The sequence below is a fragment of the Tribolium madens genome, unplaced genomic scaffold (genome assembly GCF_015345945.1).
Source record: "Tribolium madens isolate multiple individuals breed KSU strain unplaced genomic scaffold, Tmad_KSU_1.1 Scaffold_11;HRSCAF=98;Tcas5.2_LG3b, whole genome shotgun sequence".
Lineage (NCBI taxonomy): Eukaryota > Metazoa > Arthropoda > Insecta > Coleoptera > Tenebrionidae > Tribolium > Tribolium madens.
The window spans coordinates 8,006,970-8,026,372 of NW_025400975.1; the positions used below are offsets into that span (position 1 = coordinate 8,006,970).

The window sequence follows — 19,403 nt, forward strand, 5'->3', positions numbered from 1 at the left end:
CAGTTTTTACAAAATCTAATAATGTGAGTTACTTTTCTATTAAGTGATACGCATTATCGTTCATTTGATTAGCTTTTCTCCTCGTGGGAGTCGACAAAAGTTCAAGTTTTAATAGTGTGAAAATCCCTTGACGTTTCCGGAGTAAAAATATTTGAGTTTAGATTGTAGTCTTAGGACTGGCTCAATAGTATATTATATAACGAGAAGGAAGTCTATGCACGAGCCAAGGGCGAGTTTTTAATAACACATTTTTTTTTCTGGTTGAAAGAAGGAATTCATTAAAACACTCAAGTAAGTATTATTGTTTATTGAAAAAATACTCGATTACAGTTCAGTCAGCGCTTTTTCGTATCGCTCTTTGAAATCTGGGAGTAGCAACGGTGTGAGAGTATTTTCCGCTTCGCTGTAGATCCGTTGCACATTTTCGTTAACATTGTCCGTTTTGTTAAAGTGCAAATAAAACAATATGTGATTAATCCACACATCAACCTCCTCCCTTCCAAATTGTTTACACGCCAATTGATGAACGCAACCCCACACCGCGTAATCATGTTCGATTTCCATCGACTCCAATTTGGACATGGTGGAATGTAACTCTTTGCAAAATGGTTCTTGATTCGCCAAAACATTGTACATTTTTCGGGCATCATTTATACCTTTCTGGAGGGCTAACCACTCAATGTAGCGCGGTTTGAGGGCTTGGGAAATTTCAGGGGGCTGTGATAAACCCTTACGATAAGTACTATCAACAATGTCATCTTTTGTCAACAATCCGTAGTAACGCAAGTACATAAACCATAAGGGCAAGGAGCGCTCTTTTAGCATTTCGGTCCCTTTTTCGAATATTTCGTCGACTTTCTTTTTCATGTCGTTCATAGTCGCGTAGCGAAGAAGGAGCTTCCACAAGTCGATTGATTCCGGAAATGCTGAAGTTCCTGAAACATTTAATTTTCGTAATCCGCGAACATCCTAAGTGTCTCTTTTTTATATTAATGTGCATCAGGTAGGTTGTAGAAGTCTAAATGCATATTTAAAATAAAAATAAAATAAAATAAAAAATAAAATTTAAAGGACGATCAACACAAAAAATAGGATATGCAAGCAAATATTATTATTAAGTTGAAAAACTAGAATTCCATAAAATAAATACTGATAAAATATTTTCATTAAGGCTAGAATAAATAAAATATATACATAGAATTTTTTTTTTATTTAATCAGAAATTTTCTCGATAACTATTCATCGTAGAACACTGAAATTTTTGTGTATGACAGAAAATTTAATTTTCTTTCCAACGGTACTCAACATAAGAAGTTATCACCAATAGGTCAGGAGTTATTGGCAATAGACCGCTCCGGGTGCCAAAAATCGACTAAAATCCCGACTAAAATCAAAAAAATTTTCAAGTTTAAAATTAATCCAGATAACGTTTTTTTTACATTTCTATATGTCCTAAAGACTCAAAACAGTGCATAAAACGTTATTGGGTCAAGGTTAAAAAATAACGAATTTTTTGAGTTTCTGTAGGAGAGCGGTAGTAAAATCGTAAAAATAATCAATTTATCAAAAGTCGTAAAAAGGCTTGAAATATGGTTTTCTGGACGTTGTTAAATTACGCGCTGAACACGATGCAACAAGATAATAGTTATTTACATTCGTGTGCGATAACTTACATTTTACAGTGCGAAATGAATTTGAAGCACGACGCGCAGCGGAGTGCTTTAATAATTGAGCACTGTAAAATGGTTAACGCACAAGATTTGTATTAAGCTTTTTGGCCGACGTTTAAACAAAAATCCAAAATACAAAATTCAGAATTAATACAAATAAATACGTTTGACAATAAATATCACGGTGGCTATGCACTATAATGTCAAACAATTAAAAAAGACGCAAAAACGTCTCAGACACAAAATTTTGTTATCGTTGTCTTGTTGGTGAATTTATGCTTCAAAATGTCGAGCGATAATAGCCCCATGTGTACCCCACCAGAAATCAGAAGTGCTGCAGYAAATGTTACAACCGAGCTATTGCCCGAAAAATCGCGAGCAAGGTATGAAGCCCAGTACAATGTGTTTATAATTATAAAGTGGTGTGAAGAAAAAAGAGTTCTAAGATTGAAAGGTTGTGTGTAGAGCGTTTTATTAAAAATGTTATCATCTTACAAACAGTTTTTTTATAAATGTCTATGAAGATAATTTTGGCCGTGCGGTAAAACTGTCACTTTACACTCGTCTGTGCGTAAAATGCCCAGGCGACTGTAAATACAGTCTTTCAATAGGCGTCAATTGTACGTTAATTTGACATTTACATGTCAGGAGGCCAAAAAATACTCTACGATACATAGTTTTTGAGATATTAAGTAATAAAGTTAAAAATAAGGCTAGAAATATCCGATTTTAACCAAAAAATCAAAAATTTTTAATTCTTATGAAAAACTCGTACTATATGTAAAATTAACGGGAGAATACGCCTGAATAAACTGTTTTGACCTAGGACTCATAGTTTTTGAGATATATATTTTTTTTTAAACTAAAAATGGCTCTGTACCCGGAACCATAACCCGGAACGACTTGCGGTTTGCGCCAATAAATAGATAGTTTTAAGCTAATTTTAATGGTTTTTAGCTTTTTGCTCTAAGTTTTATAGTTTCGTAGAAAAACGCATTTAAAGTTTCACAATTTTGGAAATTTTTACTTTTTGAACGCGATTACGGCCAAACTATTAGACTTAGAGCAACGAAATTAATTCCATCGTAATCAGCGTAAGACAATCTATCGACTGAAGCCAAAGCCAAGTCGATATCTCGCAAAAAAATTGAATTTTTAAACGCCGATTACGGCGAAACTAAAGGAGATAGCCCAATGTGGTTGGTAAATTCGTAATCAGCGCGTCAAAATCTATCGGATAAGATAGGTTTAAATCGAATCTGAGACATGTTCAAAAACACAATTTTTTAAGGGGGTGTTGACAAATTTTTACTTTTTTTATTTTGTAAATTGCGGCAAAACTGTGCCTCAATGATATAATACTTTGACCTAAACTTATGTAAAATGTTCCGGGGAATCGATTGGCGTCAATTAAACTGCAAAATTCGTAGTAGTTTTGAAGTTATAGTGGGATTTAAATTCTCGATATTTTTGAATTTATCAGAAATTTTCTGGATAACTATTCATCGTAGAACACTGATCTTTTTTTTATATGATAGAAAATTAAATTTGCTTTCAAACGGTACCAAACATGAAGGGTTATTACCAATAAGTCCGGAGTTATTGGCAATAGACCTCTCCGGGTGCCAAAAATCGACCAAAATTTCGACGAAAATCAAAAAAAAATTTAACCTAAAAATTCATCCATATAACGTTTTTTACATTTATAGAGGTCTTAAAAACTCAAATAAGTGCATAAGACGACAATGGGTCAAGTTTCAAAAATTTTGAATTTTTTGAGTTTTTCAAGGTGAGCGGTAGTAAAATCGTAAAAATAGTCAATTTCCTAAAAGTCGTAAAAACGCTTGAAATATGGTTTTCTAGACGTAAAATTACTCGCTGAACACGATTCAACTAGTTAGAATACTCTACGATGCATAGTTTTGAGATATTGAGTAATAAAGTCAAAAATAATGGTAGAAATACCCGATTTTGACAAAAAAAAAATCAATTTTTTTTTAATTCTTATGACAAACTAGTACTACATGTAAAATTAACCGGAGAATACGCCTGTATAAACCGCTTTGACCTAGGACTCATAGTTTTTGAGAAATGACGGTTTTTTTGTTGACAAATTTTTACTTTTTTTTCTTTTTTAAATTGCGAAAAAACTGTATCTCAATGATTTAATATTTTGACATAAGCCTATGTAAAATGTTCCGGGGAATCGATTGGCGTCAAGAAAACTGCAAAATTCGTAGTAGTTTTGAAGTTATAGTCGGATTTAAATTCTCCATATTTTTGACTTTATCAGAAATTTTCTCGATAACTATTCATCGTAGAGCACTGAACTTTTTAATATATGATAGAAAATTCAATTTTCTATCCAACGGTACCAAATATAAGTTATCTCTAATAAGTCCGGAGTTATTGCCATTAGACCGCTCCGGGTGCCAAAAATCGAGCAAAATCTCGTCAAAACTAAAAAAAAATTTAACTTTAAAATTGATCTATTTTACGTTTTTTACATTTCCAGATGTCTTAAAGACTTAAAAAAGTGCATAAAACTTAATTAAAAAATTATAGAATTAGACTAAATGAATTTTTCGAACGCTTTTGCCAGATTTATGTAAAAAAAAACACACTAGTTGCCACTCCTCCAACGACCACTTCGATGTACAATAATATATTGAAGAAAATTACCTTTTTCCAGAATGTGTAACACCTCTGTATCACTGGCAAGCTCCACCCATTTAATGTAATACCTATCTGGGAGATAATTCTCATTTGATGCTTGTTCCAGGACCGTTTTCAAAGTTTTAAGAATGTCAGATTTCTGGTTGTTCTGCAGTCGTGCTTCTTCCAAACAATCTAAATAAACTGACCACAAACTAGCCTTTTCGGAGGGGGAAACCTTCTTCAAGCCTTCCTCATATTTAGCGAAACACAAACTTAAACAAGCCTCCTTGGAACTAGCTTGTTTGCTACTTGCACCATAATGGAGTCCTAAAACCCGCAATAAACATTTTTTTGAAAAAAAAAACAAAAAAAAAACTGCTCACCTCTTTTTTCTCGCTGTGCTAAAGTGTGCCAAACAAACTCCAAGTCGGAGTGATCTTTCAAAAGTTTGTCGATTATTAGATTTTGGACACTCATTGTGAAACTGTACGATTCTAACAGACTTAAAATTTCGATTAGATAGTTGTAATCGTTTATGTAATCATAAATGAGCTTCAAGTAAGTTTCGATTTTTTCGCACACTCTTTTTTGTAATTTTTCTGTGTCTTCCGATGAATTGTTTTTTACGATTGAGAGTTCCAACTTGATGGCTTCTGTGTACAACAATTGACTATTTTTGTGAAAAGTCAAGCCTTTGTTTAAGACTATGAAAGCCGAGTTGAGGTCATTACGATCATGGGCGTGCCAAGCAGCAGCCACTTGCCACACTTCTGGATTTTCGGAACAATTCTTTATCATTTTTTGGACCGCAATGTTGGCGGCATTGATGTCATTTCTTTGTTTGCAAAATTTAAAATATGATAAACACAGAGAGAAGTCGCCAGAAAATCTTTGTAAGGCGATTTCGTACAAATTCTTTATTCTTCGCAGAATTTTATATTCAAGACTGGTTTTTCGTTCAGCAATCATGTGTTTGTCTCGCCGATTGTGAATCTGCTTCAATAACACTTTCTCGTACATGATGTACTCTTTGAAATCTTGCAGGTTTTTCGACACACCGTTGATCTTGTACTCGAACTCTTTTCGAGTCTTTAATATCAACCTGAAAAGATGGTTTGTTTTTACAAAATGAGTCAAAAACTTTGAAAAAATATGTTTCTTTAAAAAAAAAACATTTGTAACTCATTAAAAATATACAGGGTGGTTGCGTTTTTACCAGCGGAGATTCAAGAATAGTTCCTTCTTTACTAGAATTAATGGCCCCAAAATTTAAAATTTGGGAGAGCTCGAAATTTTCAAGCACACTAAATGATTACCATTTTTTTTTAAGAAAAACTTTAATATAACACAAAAAAATCTGGTGTGAACATCACATGACTTTCCTTATCCTACTTATTTGGAAAACATTCTTACGACAAGTTCGAGTCTGAGGTGCATTTTTTTTTGGTTCGGTACCCATTATTATTCTTATTTTATCAGATTTTACTGTTTAATAAGGTATATTTCATGACTCTAAATAATTTTTATTCCCATGAACCGTATAATTTTACGACCGATTTTTGGTCTTTGCGACCGATTTTTACCAAGTGTTTCGTGCTGCGTCCCCTTGCTACAAGTAACTTACATACCAAATTTCAAGTTTCTAGCTTTTAGCAGAAAATTGTACGCTGAAATATGTGCAAAATAATAGTAAAAAAAAACCCTAGTTTAAAAATCATGAAAAAAATATCGTAACCTTTTGATGACCTTAGCTACAATATACCTATATTTAAAATTTTTTGTATGTCTAGTATACAAATAAATTTACAAAAAAACCTCTATTTTTGTCAATATCATTTTATTATATAAAAAAAATTATACATAATAATTTTTGACTTATTTTTGGCGTATTGTAGATAACCTACTTATGTTTTTTCATAACAAAAAATTAAAAACTATTGCTATCCGTTACAAATATTTAAAATTTAAAATAATTTGTTTACTGTTTTTCTTAAAAATTCAATTTTATTTTCATGGTTATAAGCGTTTTTGAACAATTGTTCATAAGACAAATCCACATTATGGTCACGTGCTCTATTCTTAAATTCTCGATGACAAAAATGGAACCCCTGTATATTACAACCAGTTGTAGTTCGTTTTTTAAATAATTATTAATGTTTGGTGATTTGGTGAAAACTTTTGTTAAAATTCTAATATCTGTGATTTTTTGGAAATGAAAAAAAACTGTTTTTCGAGCATTTTTTACGCTTTCAACTAGAAACTTGATTATTTTTTCAAATTTTTTTGGAAAAGTCGAAAAACCACCAAATTGGTTAAAAATATTTCTGTTTATTTCTGTGTTTTTCGAATACTTTTTCAGCTAAAATAAAATTATTTTGCAAAATTTCGTTAAAAACAAGAAAAAAATTCAACAAATTCGACCAAAAACGGCGTTATTTTTGCCTTTTTCAAGCACGTTTTTGAGATTAAAGCAAAGAAAATTTTAAAAATTTCGTTGAAGCAGGCAAAAAAATTACAAAATCAAATCGAAATTAATTATATTTTTAGCTGGTTTCGCTTCGTTTTTGAACCAAAGGCTCATTAATTTCGTAAAATCTTATCCAAACACGCTTAAAAATAAAAAAAAACAATTGATATTGATGTTATTTACTTTATTTCACCCGATTTTGAGCAAAATAAGACAAAAATAAGCACGTTTTTGTACTACAATCTCAGTTTTTTTTCGAGATTTTGCTAAAACGAACTGAAAAATCAACAAATTAAGTCGAAAATTACATTAATTTTGCAAAAGTCACTAAATTGTTATAAAAACAATTATATTATAATATTTTTACCTAATTCTTAGGCTCTATTTTGATCATTTCAGACGCCTAATAATCACAAAAAATATTAATATTGATGTTATTTTGTTTGTTTTACTGGATTTTTTAGCAAAATAAGACACAAATATGTTTTAAACACGTTTTTGTACTAAAATCTCATGTTTTTCGCAAAATTTCGCCAAAACAGACAAAAAAATCAAAAAATCAAATCTGAAATTATATTATTTTTGCATTTCTAGAGCGTTTTAGCACGTTTTTCAACTACAAACGCAATTATTTCGTAAAATTTTGTTGAAAACAAGCCGAAAAACCACAGAATTAGACAGTAAAGCATGTCATTTTTATCTTTTCCATAAGTTTAAGCAGATTTTTTGCGTTTTTTCGAAAGATTTTGCCAATCTGGTGAAAATTTGGCAAATCTTTCAACTCGGATCTGGTGAATTTTATATTTTTGATCTGGCATGGCAACATTGTGAATTTCATACATGACTTTTGGATATGTTTTGAACGAAGTGTTTATTTTTTATTAATAAAAAAAATTAAAAATTCCTGTAGCATTAAATTAAAGCATTAAAATGTCGCAAAAATTTACTGTGTTCAATTTTGAGACTCAATGTCAAATGTCAATCACATTTTTACGGACCGAGAAGTCTTATCTAGAACACTCTGTATGTAACTTTTTTTTCAAAAAGCATGTTTTAAGGTACCGTCAATACATTTCAACTATGCAAAAAATTGTTCATTAATAACTCTCTATTTACAACAAAGCTTATTTTTTCTAACCTATACGCTACAAAAACATGCTGCTAACCTGGTTTCTTCAAGAGTATACAACTTAGTTCTCCTCATTTCTTCTATTTCTTCAGCCATTGATTCCAAATGACGCTGTACTAGCTCTGCCATTGTGCCTTTTTCAAAATTATTCAAAAAAATTAAAAAATAGTTCAATCACACAACTAACCCCACTTTTAGGGATTTTTAATTGTGTTGGCAACCCGTTATGCAAGATGCACGTCTTTCTATAGGTTAGGTTTGACGGTTTTGTCAATGGAAAAGTTTTTTGTGTTCAAATTTGAAAAATAATTACCACCATTTAAATTAGACGAAAAACATTATTGTTCCTCCACGACGTAAAAAACCCTTTATTATTATACAAAAAATAAACGTATTATGTAACACCCGACATGAAACGAAGTATTACTCTCCAATTACTTTTGGACAAGTGGCCAGGGAAAAAGTATTTGGGGGTTTACAGGTTTCTACCGCTATTTTTTGTCCTAGGAGCCGCATTAGAGTTTTCCATGATCAACTGGCAAGTGGGTGAAACAAATTTCTGTAAGTTTTGTATAAAAACTACCCCAATCACTGACAATTATTTCACAGATAAGGTGTATAAGAGGCGACAAGCGAAAATTCTTGCAGAAGAAGCCCCCCAATAGTAAGATGCCAGCAGGAGTGTCATGGCCTAGGTACCTCTCCTTCCTGGGAGCAGCCACCCTCACCATGTTCGCGGGGGCCCAAACTGTTCATTATTATTACAAACCCTTAAGCGACTTAGACAAATACGTTGAGGAAGAAATGAAACAGCGACACAAATAGTTACATACTTTATTTTATAAAATGTAAAAAATCGTTATTACATTGTTTAGGATTGAAGTATTTCATCTAGTTGCTCTTTATACTCCTTATATAGCCTTTGCCATGGTAGTTTAATCTTGATTATTTCCAAAACTTCTTGAAGAAATGCGTGTCTGGGTTTCCCCTACGACCGATTTTTACCAAGTGTTTCCTACAACTAACTAACATACCAAATTTCTAGCTTTTAGCAGTAATATATAATAAATAGATAATATAATATAATATAGCAGTATGTGCAAAATAATAGTAAAAAAATCCTAGTTTAAAAATCATGAAAAAAATATCGTAACCTTTTGATGACCTATACAGGGTGCGCCAGAACTCGCGCCCCAGAGAAAATTTTCAAGTAAGGTAAAATACTAGGAACACGAAAAAAATGTTTAAAAAATTCTATCTGTCAAAAAATTTTGACATTTATTTTTTGACATTTGACATTTTTTTTATATCTATTTAAGGATACTGATGATCTTGTATATGTTTTTTGACAATTGTTTAGTAAAGGTACAAAAATTTTGCCAGTAAAAGCCACAAATAACATTGAACAGAGTTACAATTTAGGATACAGCTTTCTTGTTTCCTCTTTTAATAGCCTATAGCAAAAAACTTGGAAAATTATGTTTGAAACAGAAATAAATAGAGGCAAAGTGCAAACTTTAAACCCTCATAACTTCGAAATTTTTATAGATAAAATTTTTTTAACATTTTTTCCGTGTTCCTGGTATCTTACCTTATATGGCATTTTTCTCTGGGGCGCGAGTTCTGGCGCATCCTGTATACTTATTTGAAATTTTTCGTATGTTAAGTATAAAAATAAATTTAAAAAAAAACCTCTATTTTTGGCAATATCATTATTTTATATAAAAAAATTATGCATAATAATTTTTTGACTTATTTTTGGCGTATTGTAGATAACCTACTTTTGTTTTTTTTATAACAAAAAAATGAAAACTATTAAATTTTGCAATCCGTTAAAAATATTTAAAATGAGATAATAACTGTGTAACATCCAATTGTGAAGAAAATAATTTGTTTACTGTTTTTCTTAAAAATTCAATTTAATTTTCTTGGTTTGAAATTTTGGCGCCATTTATAAGACACGTGTTCGTTTTTTGAATTTTCGACGATAAAAATGGAACCCTGTATAATACAACCAGTTGCAGTTCGTGTTTTAAACAATTGTCAAAGTGTTGTTAAGTTGGTAGAAGCGTCATAGTGAATTTTCAGTGTTGCCAGGTGTGATAAAATTTCACCAGATCTGGTGATTTGGTGAAAAACTTTTGTTAAAATTCTGATATCTGTGATTTTTTGGGAAAGAAAAAAACTGTTTTTCGTGCATTTTTTACACTTTAACTATAAACTTGATTATTTTTTCAAAATTTTTTGGAAAAAGTCAAAAAAAACCCAAGTTGGTTAAAAATCGTTGTTTATTGTTTTTTACAAGATTTTACTAGACAGGGTCAAAATTGACAAAATATTTTTGTGTTTTTCGAATACTTTTTCAGCTAAAAAAAATTTCGTTAAAAACAAGGCAAAAATTCAACAAATTCGCCCAAAAACGGCGTTATTTTTGAGATAAAAGCAAAGAAAATTTTAAAAATTTCGTTAAAGCAGACAAAAAAATTACAAAATCAAATCGAAATTGATATTATTTTTAGCTTGTTTCGCTTCGTTTTTGAACCAAAGGCACATTTATTTCGCAAAATCTTATCCAAACACACTTAAAAATGACAAAAACAATTAATATTGATGTTATTTACTTTATTTCACTCGATTTTGAGCAAAATAAGACAAAAATAAGCACGTTTTTGTACTACAATCTCAGTTTTTTTCGAGATTTTGCTAAAACGAACTGAAAAATCAACAAATTAAGTCGAAAATTACATTAATTTTGCATTTCTTGGGAGTCTTAGCATGTTTTTCAACTATCAACGCAATTATTTCACAATTTTTTTTAAAACACAAGCTAAAAACACAGAATTAATACGAAAATGACATATTTTTTACTTTTTCGGAGGTTTAAGCAGATTTTTAAATTGTAAACTCTGTTTTTTCGCGACAGTTTTCAAAGTGTATCAAAAGTCACTAAATTGTTATAAAAAACAATTATATTATGATGTTTTTACCTAATTTTTAGGCTCTATTGTGATCATTTCACAAGCCTAAAAATCACAAAAAAGATTAATATTGATGTTATTTTGTTTGTTTCACTCGATTTTTTAGCAAAATAAGACAAAAACATGTTTTAAGCACGTTTTTGTACTAAAATCTCATGTTTTTCGCAAAATTTCACCAAAACAGACTAAAAAAGTCAAAAAACAAAGTCTGGAATTACATTACTTTTGCATTTCCAGAGCGTTTTGTTGAAAACAAGCCGAAAAAACACAGATTTTTTTTTAAGCGACTCAGACAAATACGTTGAGGAGGAAATAAAACAGCGGCACAAATAGTTATACTTTATTTTATAAAATGTAAAAAATCGTTATTACATTGTTTAGGGTTGAAGTATTTCATCTAGTTGCTCCTTATACTCCTTATATAATCTTTGCCACGGTAGTTTAGTCTTGATTATTTCCAAAACTTCTTGAAGAAATGCGTGTCTGGGTTTCCCCAAAATCCCTTCACTGTTTTTTGACTTTTTCGCCGCTGAGGGCGAGTATGTGGGCCCCAATAACTCATCTAAAATTACCCTAAGTCTGCACTCGGGTCCTGTAACAAAATAATTATAGCACAGTGATCCCCCCTTCATGACAATTACCTTTATCAAGCAAATAATTCACAGTTGCAATCAACCAATGTCTGTATTCGTCTGAAGAATTAATAATAGAGCTTGCAGTTATTTGATTCTCTAAGAAACTCAATGTTACACCCGAAGGTAGAGTGTCGTGGGGGCCATGAAACGGCATCACTCGTTGGAGGGAGGCAAGGGGTAGATTTGGGGACACTCTCCGTGTCAGACTTCCCCCAACTCGACTCAGGGGGTCAAGAGGATTCGACAACTGCACCCTAAACCACAAAACACTTTTAAGAGCAATAAAATAAAAAAAAAATAGACTCAATAATAAGAGATGAAGAAAAAAAATTATACATATTGTAGATAACCTACTTTTGTTGTTTTATATTTTTTAGTAGCATAACACAAAAAAAACTGGTTTGAACATCACATGACTTTCCTTATCCTACTTATTTGGAAAACATCCCTACCACAAGTTCGAGTCTAAGGTGCATTTTTTTTTGGTTTGGTACCCATTATTCTTCTTATTTTATCACATTTTACTGTTTAATAAGGTATATTTCATGACTAAATAATTTTTATTCCCATGAACCGTATAATTTTACGACCGATTTTTACCAAGTGTTTCGTGCTGCGTCCCCATCCTACAACTAACTAACATACCAAATTTCTAGCTTTTAGCAGTAATATATGCTGAAATATGTGCAAAATAATAGTAAAAAAAATCCTAGTTTAAAAATCATGAAAAAAATTTCGTAACCTTTTGATGACCTATATACCTATATTTGAAATTTTTCGTATGTTAAGTATAAAAATAAATTTAAAAAAAAAACTCTATTTTTGGCAATATCATTATTTTATATAAAAAAATTATACATAATATTTTTTTGACTTATTTTTGGCGTATTGTAGGTAACCTACTTTTGTTTTTTTATAACAAAAAAATTAAAACTATTGAATTTTGCAATTCGTTACAAATATTTAAAATGAGATAATAACTGTGTAACATCTAATCATCCAATAATTTGTTTACAGTTTTTCTTAAAAATTCAATTTAATTTTCTTGGTTTGAAATTTTGGCGCCATTTATATATGGTCACGTGTTCTATTCTTGAATTTTCGACGATAAAAATGGAACCCCTGTATTACAACCAGTTGTAGTTCGTTTTTTACATAATTGTTAAAGTGTTGTTAAGTTGGTAGAAGCGTCATAGTGAATTTCCAGTGTTGCCAGGTGTGATAAAATTTCACCAGATCTGGTGATTTTCATGCTAGTCTGGTGATTTGGTGAAAAACTTTTGTTAAAATTCTAATATCTGTGATTTTTTGGGAAAAGAAAAAAAACTGTTTTTCGTGCATTTTTTACACTTTAACTAGAAACTTGATAATTTTTTCAAAATTTTTTGGAAAAAGTCGAAAAACCCCCAAGTTGGTTAAAAATCGTTGTTTATTGTTATTTACAAGATTTTACTGGACAGGGTCAAAAATGACAAAATATTTTTGTGTTTTTCGAATACTTTTTCAGATAAAAAAAATTCGTTAAAAACAAGGCAAAAATTCAACAAATTCGACCAAAAACGGCGTTATTTTTGCCTTTTTCAAGCACGTTTTTGACATAAAAGCAAAGAAAATTTTATAAATTTCGTGGAAGCAGTCAAAAAAATTACAAAATCAAATCGAAATTGATATTATTTTTAGCTTGTTTCACGCTTAAAAATCACAAAAATAATTAATATTGATGTTATTTTGTTTGTTTCACTCGATTTTTTAGCAAAATAAAACGGAAATAAGCCGAGAATGTTTTCAAGCACATTTTTAAATCACAATTTTAAAAATCACAAAACAGATTAATATTGATGTTATTTTGTTTGTTTCACTCGATTTTTTAGCAAATTAAGACAAAAACATGTTTTAAGCACGTTTTTGTACTAAAATATCATGTTTTTCGCAAAATTTCGCCAAAACAGACTAAAAAAATCAAAAAACAAAGTCTGGAATTACATTTCTTTTGCATTTCCATAGCATTTTAGCACGTTTTTCAGCTAGAAACGCAATTATTTCGCAAAATTTTGTTCAAAACAAGCCGAAAAAACACAGAATTAGGCCGAAAAGCATGCAATTTTTGCTTTTTCCATGAGTTTAAGCAGCTTCTTGCGTTTTTTTTTGCCATGCAAATCTTAATCTAGTGAAAATTTGGCAAATTTTTCACCTCGGATCTGGTGAATTTTATGTTTTTAATATGGCAACATTGTGAATTTCACACATGACATTTTGGATGTTTCGAATGAAGTGTTTATTTTTTATTAATAAAAAAAATTAAAAACTCCTGTAGCATTAAATTAAAGCATTAAAATGTCGCAAAAATTTACTGATAATAATAATAATTAAATAATATTTTTTTTATAATAATAATAATAATTTACCAAGTTTGGAGATCACTAACGTAGGAATAAGCCCGGCCATCAGTCAGTGTAATTACTGGTGAATTGGAAGCACTCAAACCACAACTACTGACAACACCTTAAAAAAAAAATCACCAACTGTCTCAATCTAGTCACATTTTACCTTTATTATTGAGCAAACTTCTGATTGATATCCTACTCAAAATGCTCTTACAAGAATCAAAACTCCACATATACAAAAGACCAGTTTTTGTTAAAACTAGACAGTGACTATCTTGTGATAGACTAATTGAGGAAACCACATCTTCGATGATTATTGGAGGTAATGGACGTGCTCCAGACTTGATGTCGTAACAATTAATACTAAGGTCTTCACAACACACTACAACGAATTTTCTGTTGGCTGCCAAGCATCGAATGGTTGAACCTGAAGTCATATGAATTAAAAAAAGGGGGGAAAACAGGTGGGAAAGTGAGAAATTACCAATGTACGTATCCCAGTTTGGTTCTTTATCGTCGACATTTTTGTACGCTTCAATGCTCGATAAAGACCCTTTTGAGGTCTTGTGGCAGTTATTAGTTATCTAAAAATGTTGTTTATGATTATCGATTACGATAATTCGGTAAAAATACAAAAAGTTGTTTATGGGATAGCACCAAATCACGTTTGAAAATGGCAACACCGCAATTGCATTTTTTTAAATCACAATTTTTGTGTATCTTATTGAAAAAAAATCATAAAATACAATACGGACCAAAAAACTTGTTTCGTCTACTCATGTATACAGCGCGTAATAGAAATAAGTACATCGATTAACACATACGAAGAGTAACGCTTTTTGTAAATCTATTTTTTTTTTTAATGGTTTTGGTTATTTTTCTTTCTTGTGATAATTTATGTTACTTAAAATACAAAACGTGTCTCTGAAATAAGTGCAATAATCGCAACCAGTGAGAGATTTCGTTAAGAACAACAAAATTTCGAAATAGATATTTTTTTAAAAAAATTACGAAAAGTTTAGTATTTTAACGAAATAAATGCACAAATTACATTTTTCTGACAAAATAAGAAGATTTGAGCTACTTCTAACGGATTTTTGCTCGATTTTAATACAGAAATGATAACAATATGTTTCAATTTTTAAGTAAATAAAAATTAAAAATAAATAAATGCTTAAATCGTAGTTTTCTGCCAACTCTTTGAGCTATTCCCAATCCAATTTTGTTCGATTTTAAGCAAAAAATCATTCGAAGTCAGTGCTTAAAGCCAAGATTCGAGCTACTTTTAATGAGTTTTTTTCTCGATTTGCAGTTATTAGTTATCTAAAAATTTTATTTTATTTAGTATTTTACGATAATTCGGTAAAAATACAAAAAGTTGTTGATTGGATAGCACCAAATTCCGTTTGAAAATGGCAACACCGCAATTGCGTGTATAGTTATTTAAAATGGTTAATTTGTATTTTTTCTTATTGAGAAAAAATCATAAAATATAATACGGACCAAAAAACTTGTTTCGTTTACTCATTATTTCTTTTAATAATGTATACAGCGCGTAATAGAAATAAGTACAGCGATTAACACATACGAAGAGTAACGATTTTTGTAAATCTATTTTTTTTTTGAACTGGTTTATTTATTTTTCTTTTTTTCCATTTTTTACAAAAAATAAACCGCTGTAATAATTTATGTTACAGTAATTTAAAATACACAACGTGTTATGTACTATTTTTTCGAAACCGATAATTGTTTTGAAAAATAACGAAGAGTTTAGTATTTTAACGAAATAAATGCCCAAATTACAATTTTCTGCAAAAATAAAGAGATTCTAACGGATTTTTGCTCGATTTTATTCCAGATATGATAAATATAAATATGTTTAAATTCTTAAATGAATAAAAATTAAAAATAAATACGTGCTTAAAACGTAGTTTTCAAAATAAAGCTATTTGAGTTACTTACAATCCAATTTTGTTCGATAAATAATTGTAAAAAAACATATACAACATCATCAGTATCATTAAATAGACATTAAAAAAATGTCAAATGTCAAAAAATAAATGTCAAGCTTTTTCCGTGGTCCTGGTAACTTATCTTACTTGAAATTTTCCTCTGGGGTACGAGTTCTGACGCACCCTGTATAAGGTAAAACACCAGGAACATGGAAAAAATTTAAAAAAAAATTACCAATAAAAATTTCGAAGTTATGAGAGTTTAAATTTGTGGCTTTTAATGGCAAAATTTTTGTATCTTACTAATTAATTGAAAAAAAATACAAAAACATATACAAGATCATCAGTATCATTAAATACACATAAAAAATGTCAAATGTCAAAAAATCCTGGTATCTTATCTTAGTTGAAATTTTTCGCTGTATACGAGTAAATGCTTAAATAAATAAAAATTAATAAATGCTTAAATCGCGGTTTTCTGTTAAAATAAAGCGTTTTTTGCTATTTTCAATCCAATTTTGCTTGATTTTAATCAAGAAATCAAGTCAATGCTTAAAGCCAATTTTCGGCCAAAATAAAGCATTAATTTTAAGCCTGAAATTGTTGTAAATCGATGTATTTTAACAAAAATAAATGCTCAAATTCCAAATTTGTGCCAAAATAAAGAGATGTGAGCTTATTGAAATGTATTTCAACAAAATAATTGCTTAAATCACTGTTTTCGGGAAAAATAAAGCAATTTGGCTCAATTTTAATCCAGAAATGGTTGTAAACCAATTTGTCCAAATTCTTATTATTAGTTTAAAATTTTATTATTTAGATTTAAGAATAACAAAATTGTGAAAAATAAATAATAAAAAAGTTGATTTTGTTTAATTGGCGCAGTGAGTAGGAACAGAAAAATCAATAAAAGTAATTTTTTTGGCTTAGTTAGCATTTTTAAGCCTTTGACTAAATTAATTAACAATTTTATTTATTTAAAGTCAATTTTGAACAAAATAAGATACATTCTATTTAAAGTTAAAATATTTAAAAAGAAATTTCCAAAAGATTTTTAAAACAAAGAACCACTTTAGAAACTCAATTTTTACCAAAGTTTAAATTGATCAGTAATAAGATTATCAACAACAATTTTGACAATAAAAATACTGACTGACTATCTTACAATACAATGGAATTTTAACTAGTATTTGTGTGATTTTGTTAAAATAATTTTTTTCGCATTCTATTATTGCACTTAATGTTAATTATAAAACTTATTATTATTGTTGAAATAATATTTTTAATGATTAAGCTTGGAATTTAACAGATGTTTTTCCTAACAAAATTTGTAATCAATTTTACAATATGGTTGTTTATAAATAAAAACAAAAAAACAAGATTTACTATTTCTTTCAACGGAATAACAAATCAACTTTTTATATTTATAATTTAATTGTACATAAAAAAATGTTGCAAGCGGTTAAATTTATTGCACTTATTTCAGAAACACGTTGTATAATTATTAATTTTTTGGAGTTTAAAAAAACACAAATAATTATTGTCGAAACAAAAAAAAAGTAATTTTACTTATTGAACATATAGTCAGAAAATATGAAGTTTTTGCTTAAAATTTTGTTTATTTCGTTATAATAAATTTTCTTTTCTAAGAGTTGTAAAATAAATAACATGGTATTTGGATACTAAATTTAGCTCCAAACAAAATTTTCCTTAATACCAACCTGTATTTTCATAGTCCCGCACTGTTTTGTAACTGCTGCCCCTGAGGGCAGTTTCAGAGGATCTAAAATATTAATAAACTGGACAATAGGCTGATCTCCTGGCACTTCGCAACAAGTCAATTGATTAATCTGAGTCCCTGGAGGCGCACTTATCAATTTATTTGAATCGTTCACTATTGTGCTAAAAAAAAAAAACTGAATAAACTTTCAGTCACTTGAATTTTTCAAACCTTTTTATTGAAGACCCAGAAAAAGTGGGTTGTTTGACTTGATCAACAACCGTTTCAACAACGATTTTACTCTTCGTCGGCGAAGAACTACTAAAAGATGTGCTTTCTTTTGGTGGTGGTACTTCTAAATTTGTCCTAGAATAAAAAATCTCAGAAAATATGAAATTTTGGGGAAATAAATTTAGTTACTTTGGAAGACTATTTGACACTTCTGGGGTGCTTGTTTGTACAGTTGTTAATAACATTGGTGTTATGCGTCTTTTACCGGAAGGAAGTCTCGTTTCAACTTGCTTATTGGCCGGTACCAAAATCGTGGTGTTTGGTTTTGGTGACTCAAATGAGACATCTCTTGACTCAGGTTTCGGTAATTCGAGACTAATACTATTACTAGTTTCGTTTATTTTATCAATGGCAGTTAAAAGCTCAGGATTTTCCACTATTTGAGTCCCACTGAAGCTTAAATTCCAACTTTTTTGCAACGACTTGTGATAAATACGTTCATAGAGATCATTCTAGAATTGTTAAGTGAATGATAGATAAATTTACTAAATTTGAAATTTACTTTTTCTTTGATTGATAAAGGGATTCCGATTTCGCGTTGATCAAATATAACACATGCCACACTACCGTCCCAAGAACACGCAAAAAGGTATAAACCGTTGCTACTCCATGAAATATCCAAAACACTGTCATCGAAAAGGTCTTTGATTACAACCAAAGGCCGTTTTAGTGATGTCAACCACACACTTATTGACCTGTCTCGGGAACCAATCGCACAGCAACAGTACTGCTGGCTTTTGGGGCTCCCGGGGGAGATTTTTTTCAAGATGTTCGAATTGAACCTCTGCAAAAAAAACATAGTATAATCTACTATGTTCTACTTTTACAATTTTTTTATAATAACATAATAAAAATTAATAATCCAGTTGCATGATGTCAAATGTCAAAAAACAACAAGGGAAAGAAAATAATGCGAATATTTTTTAAATTTTTAATAAGAAAGGACAATAATAAGAAAAACATCTAATTTAGAGTTATTATTTATTTATTTTACTTTTCATTAGAATTTTGTTAATAATTTTACTGACACCATGCAACTAGATTTTATATTTTTTTTTAAGTTTGACTTTTTTTCATAATTTTTCGCAGAAAAAAAACATATTATGTCTTCCAAGTCATAAAAAAATGGGTAACTTTTTAAAATCATATAATTGAATATAGCTCAAAATGTACTACATTTAGAAAAATTCTAAAATTGTCAGCTTATATTATTAAAGCCATTTAATTAATTTTTTTAATTTTTGAAACAGAGCCATATTTGTTTTTAAATCACCTGCATATACAGAGTGTCCAAGTGAAAAACCTGAACCTTGTTCAGTGCACATTTTAAAAATAATTATTTTTATTGTAGCATCTAAGTAAGTATTTTTTTTATAGAAATATGAATTAAAAAAATTACGCTTAAATTCTAAAATATCACCTGACATCAAATTATAATTTTTTAATTGAACCTCTGCAAATATAAAAAAATACTATTATCTATCATGTACTATTTTTACAAAAAAAAAAAATGTAATAA

General features: G+C 29.7%; 4 protein-coding genes across 4 annotated transcripts in view; 2 read left to right on the plus strand and 2 right to left on the minus strand.

Annotated features, from left to right (window-relative positions):
- Positions 1-292: 292 nt before the first annotated feature.
- Positions 293-8,210, minus strand: LOC123009646 (U3 small nucleolar RNA-associated protein 6 homolog). Its single transcript, XM_044406136.1, has 4 exons — positions 7,962-8,210; positions 4,712-5,430; positions 4,353-4,655; positions 293-935 (listed from the first exon to the last, which is right to left on the minus strand). Exons 1-4 carry the CDS (start codon positions 8,051-8,053, stop codon positions 325-327), a joined length of 1,725 nt encoding a protein of 574 aa, XP_044262071.1. The 5' UTR covers positions 8,054-8,210; the 3' UTR covers positions 293-324.
- LOC123009726 (small integral membrane protein 4) lies at positions 7,873-8,806 on the plus strand. The gene is made up of 2 exons (XM_044406259.1): positions 7,873-8,485; positions 8,534-8,806. Exons 1-2 carry the CDS (start codon positions 8,335-8,337, stop codon positions 8,587-8,589), a joined length of 207 nt encoding a protein of 68 aa, XP_044262194.1. The 5' UTR covers positions 7,873-8,334; the 3' UTR covers positions 8,590-8,806.
- Positions 8,594-8,806, plus strand: LOC123009814 (protein brawnin). The gene has a single exon (XM_044406377.1). It carries the CDS (start codon positions 8,594-8,596, stop codon positions 8,747-8,749), a length of 156 nt encoding a protein of 51 aa, XP_044262312.1. The 3' UTR covers positions 8,750-8,806.
- Positions 8,807-11,227: 2,421 nt separating this feature from the next.
- LOC123015874 (protein HIRA homolog) overlaps positions 11,228-19,403 on the minus strand; it is an 11,471-nt gene continuing 3,295 nt past the window's right edge. The window contains exons 5-13 of the mRNA XM_044415913.1: positions 18,387-18,668; positions 18,014-18,336; positions 17,825-17,959; positions 17,595-17,775; positions 14,406-14,505; positions 14,085-14,348; positions 13,943-14,039; positions 11,544-11,791; positions 11,228-11,494 (exon numbers count right to left, since the gene is read on the minus strand). Of these exons, the coding sequence (XP_044271848.1) occupies positions 11,280-11,494; positions 11,544-11,791; positions 13,943-14,039; positions 14,085-14,348; positions 14,406-14,505; positions 17,595-17,775; positions 17,825-17,959; positions 18,014-18,336; positions 18,387-18,668 (1,845 nt within the window). The 3' untranslated portion in view covers positions 11,228-11,279. The remainder of the gene's footprint in view (positions 11,495-11,543; positions 11,792-13,942; positions 14,040-14,084; positions 14,349-14,405; positions 14,506-17,594; positions 17,776-17,824; positions 17,960-18,013; positions 18,337-18,386; positions 18,669-19,403) is intronic.

What these genes read in the sequence shown, in the direction of transcription:
- LOC123009814 (XM_044406377.1), top strand. Translation starts at nt 8,594, where the DNA reads ATGCCAGCAGGAGTGTCATGGCCTAGGTACCTCTCCTTCCTGGGAGCA.
- LOC123009646 (XM_044406136.1), bottom strand. Translation starts at nt 8,053, where the DNA reads ATGGCAGAGCTAGTACAGCGTCATTTGGAATCAATGGCTGAAGAAATA. An exon ending in AGCACAGCGAGAAAAAAGAG is followed by an intron (nt 4,656 to 4,711) that starts GTGAGCAGTTTT and finishes TGCGGGTTTTAG; the next exon opens with GACTCCATTATGGTGCAAGT. An exon ending in GTTACACATTCTGGAAAAAG is followed by an intron (nt 936 to 4,352) that starts GTAATTTTCTTC and finishes TAAATGTTTCAG; the next exon opens with GAACTTCAGCATTTCCGGAA.
- LOC123009726 (XM_044406259.1), top strand. Translation starts at nt 8,335, where the DNA reads ATGAAACGAAGTATTACTCTCCAATTACTTTTGGACAAGTGGCCAGGG. An exon ending in AGTGGGTGAAACAAATTTCT is followed by an intron (nt 8,486 to 8,533) that starts GTAAGTTTTGTA and finishes ATTATTTCACAG; the next exon opens with ATAAGGTGTATAAGAGGCGA.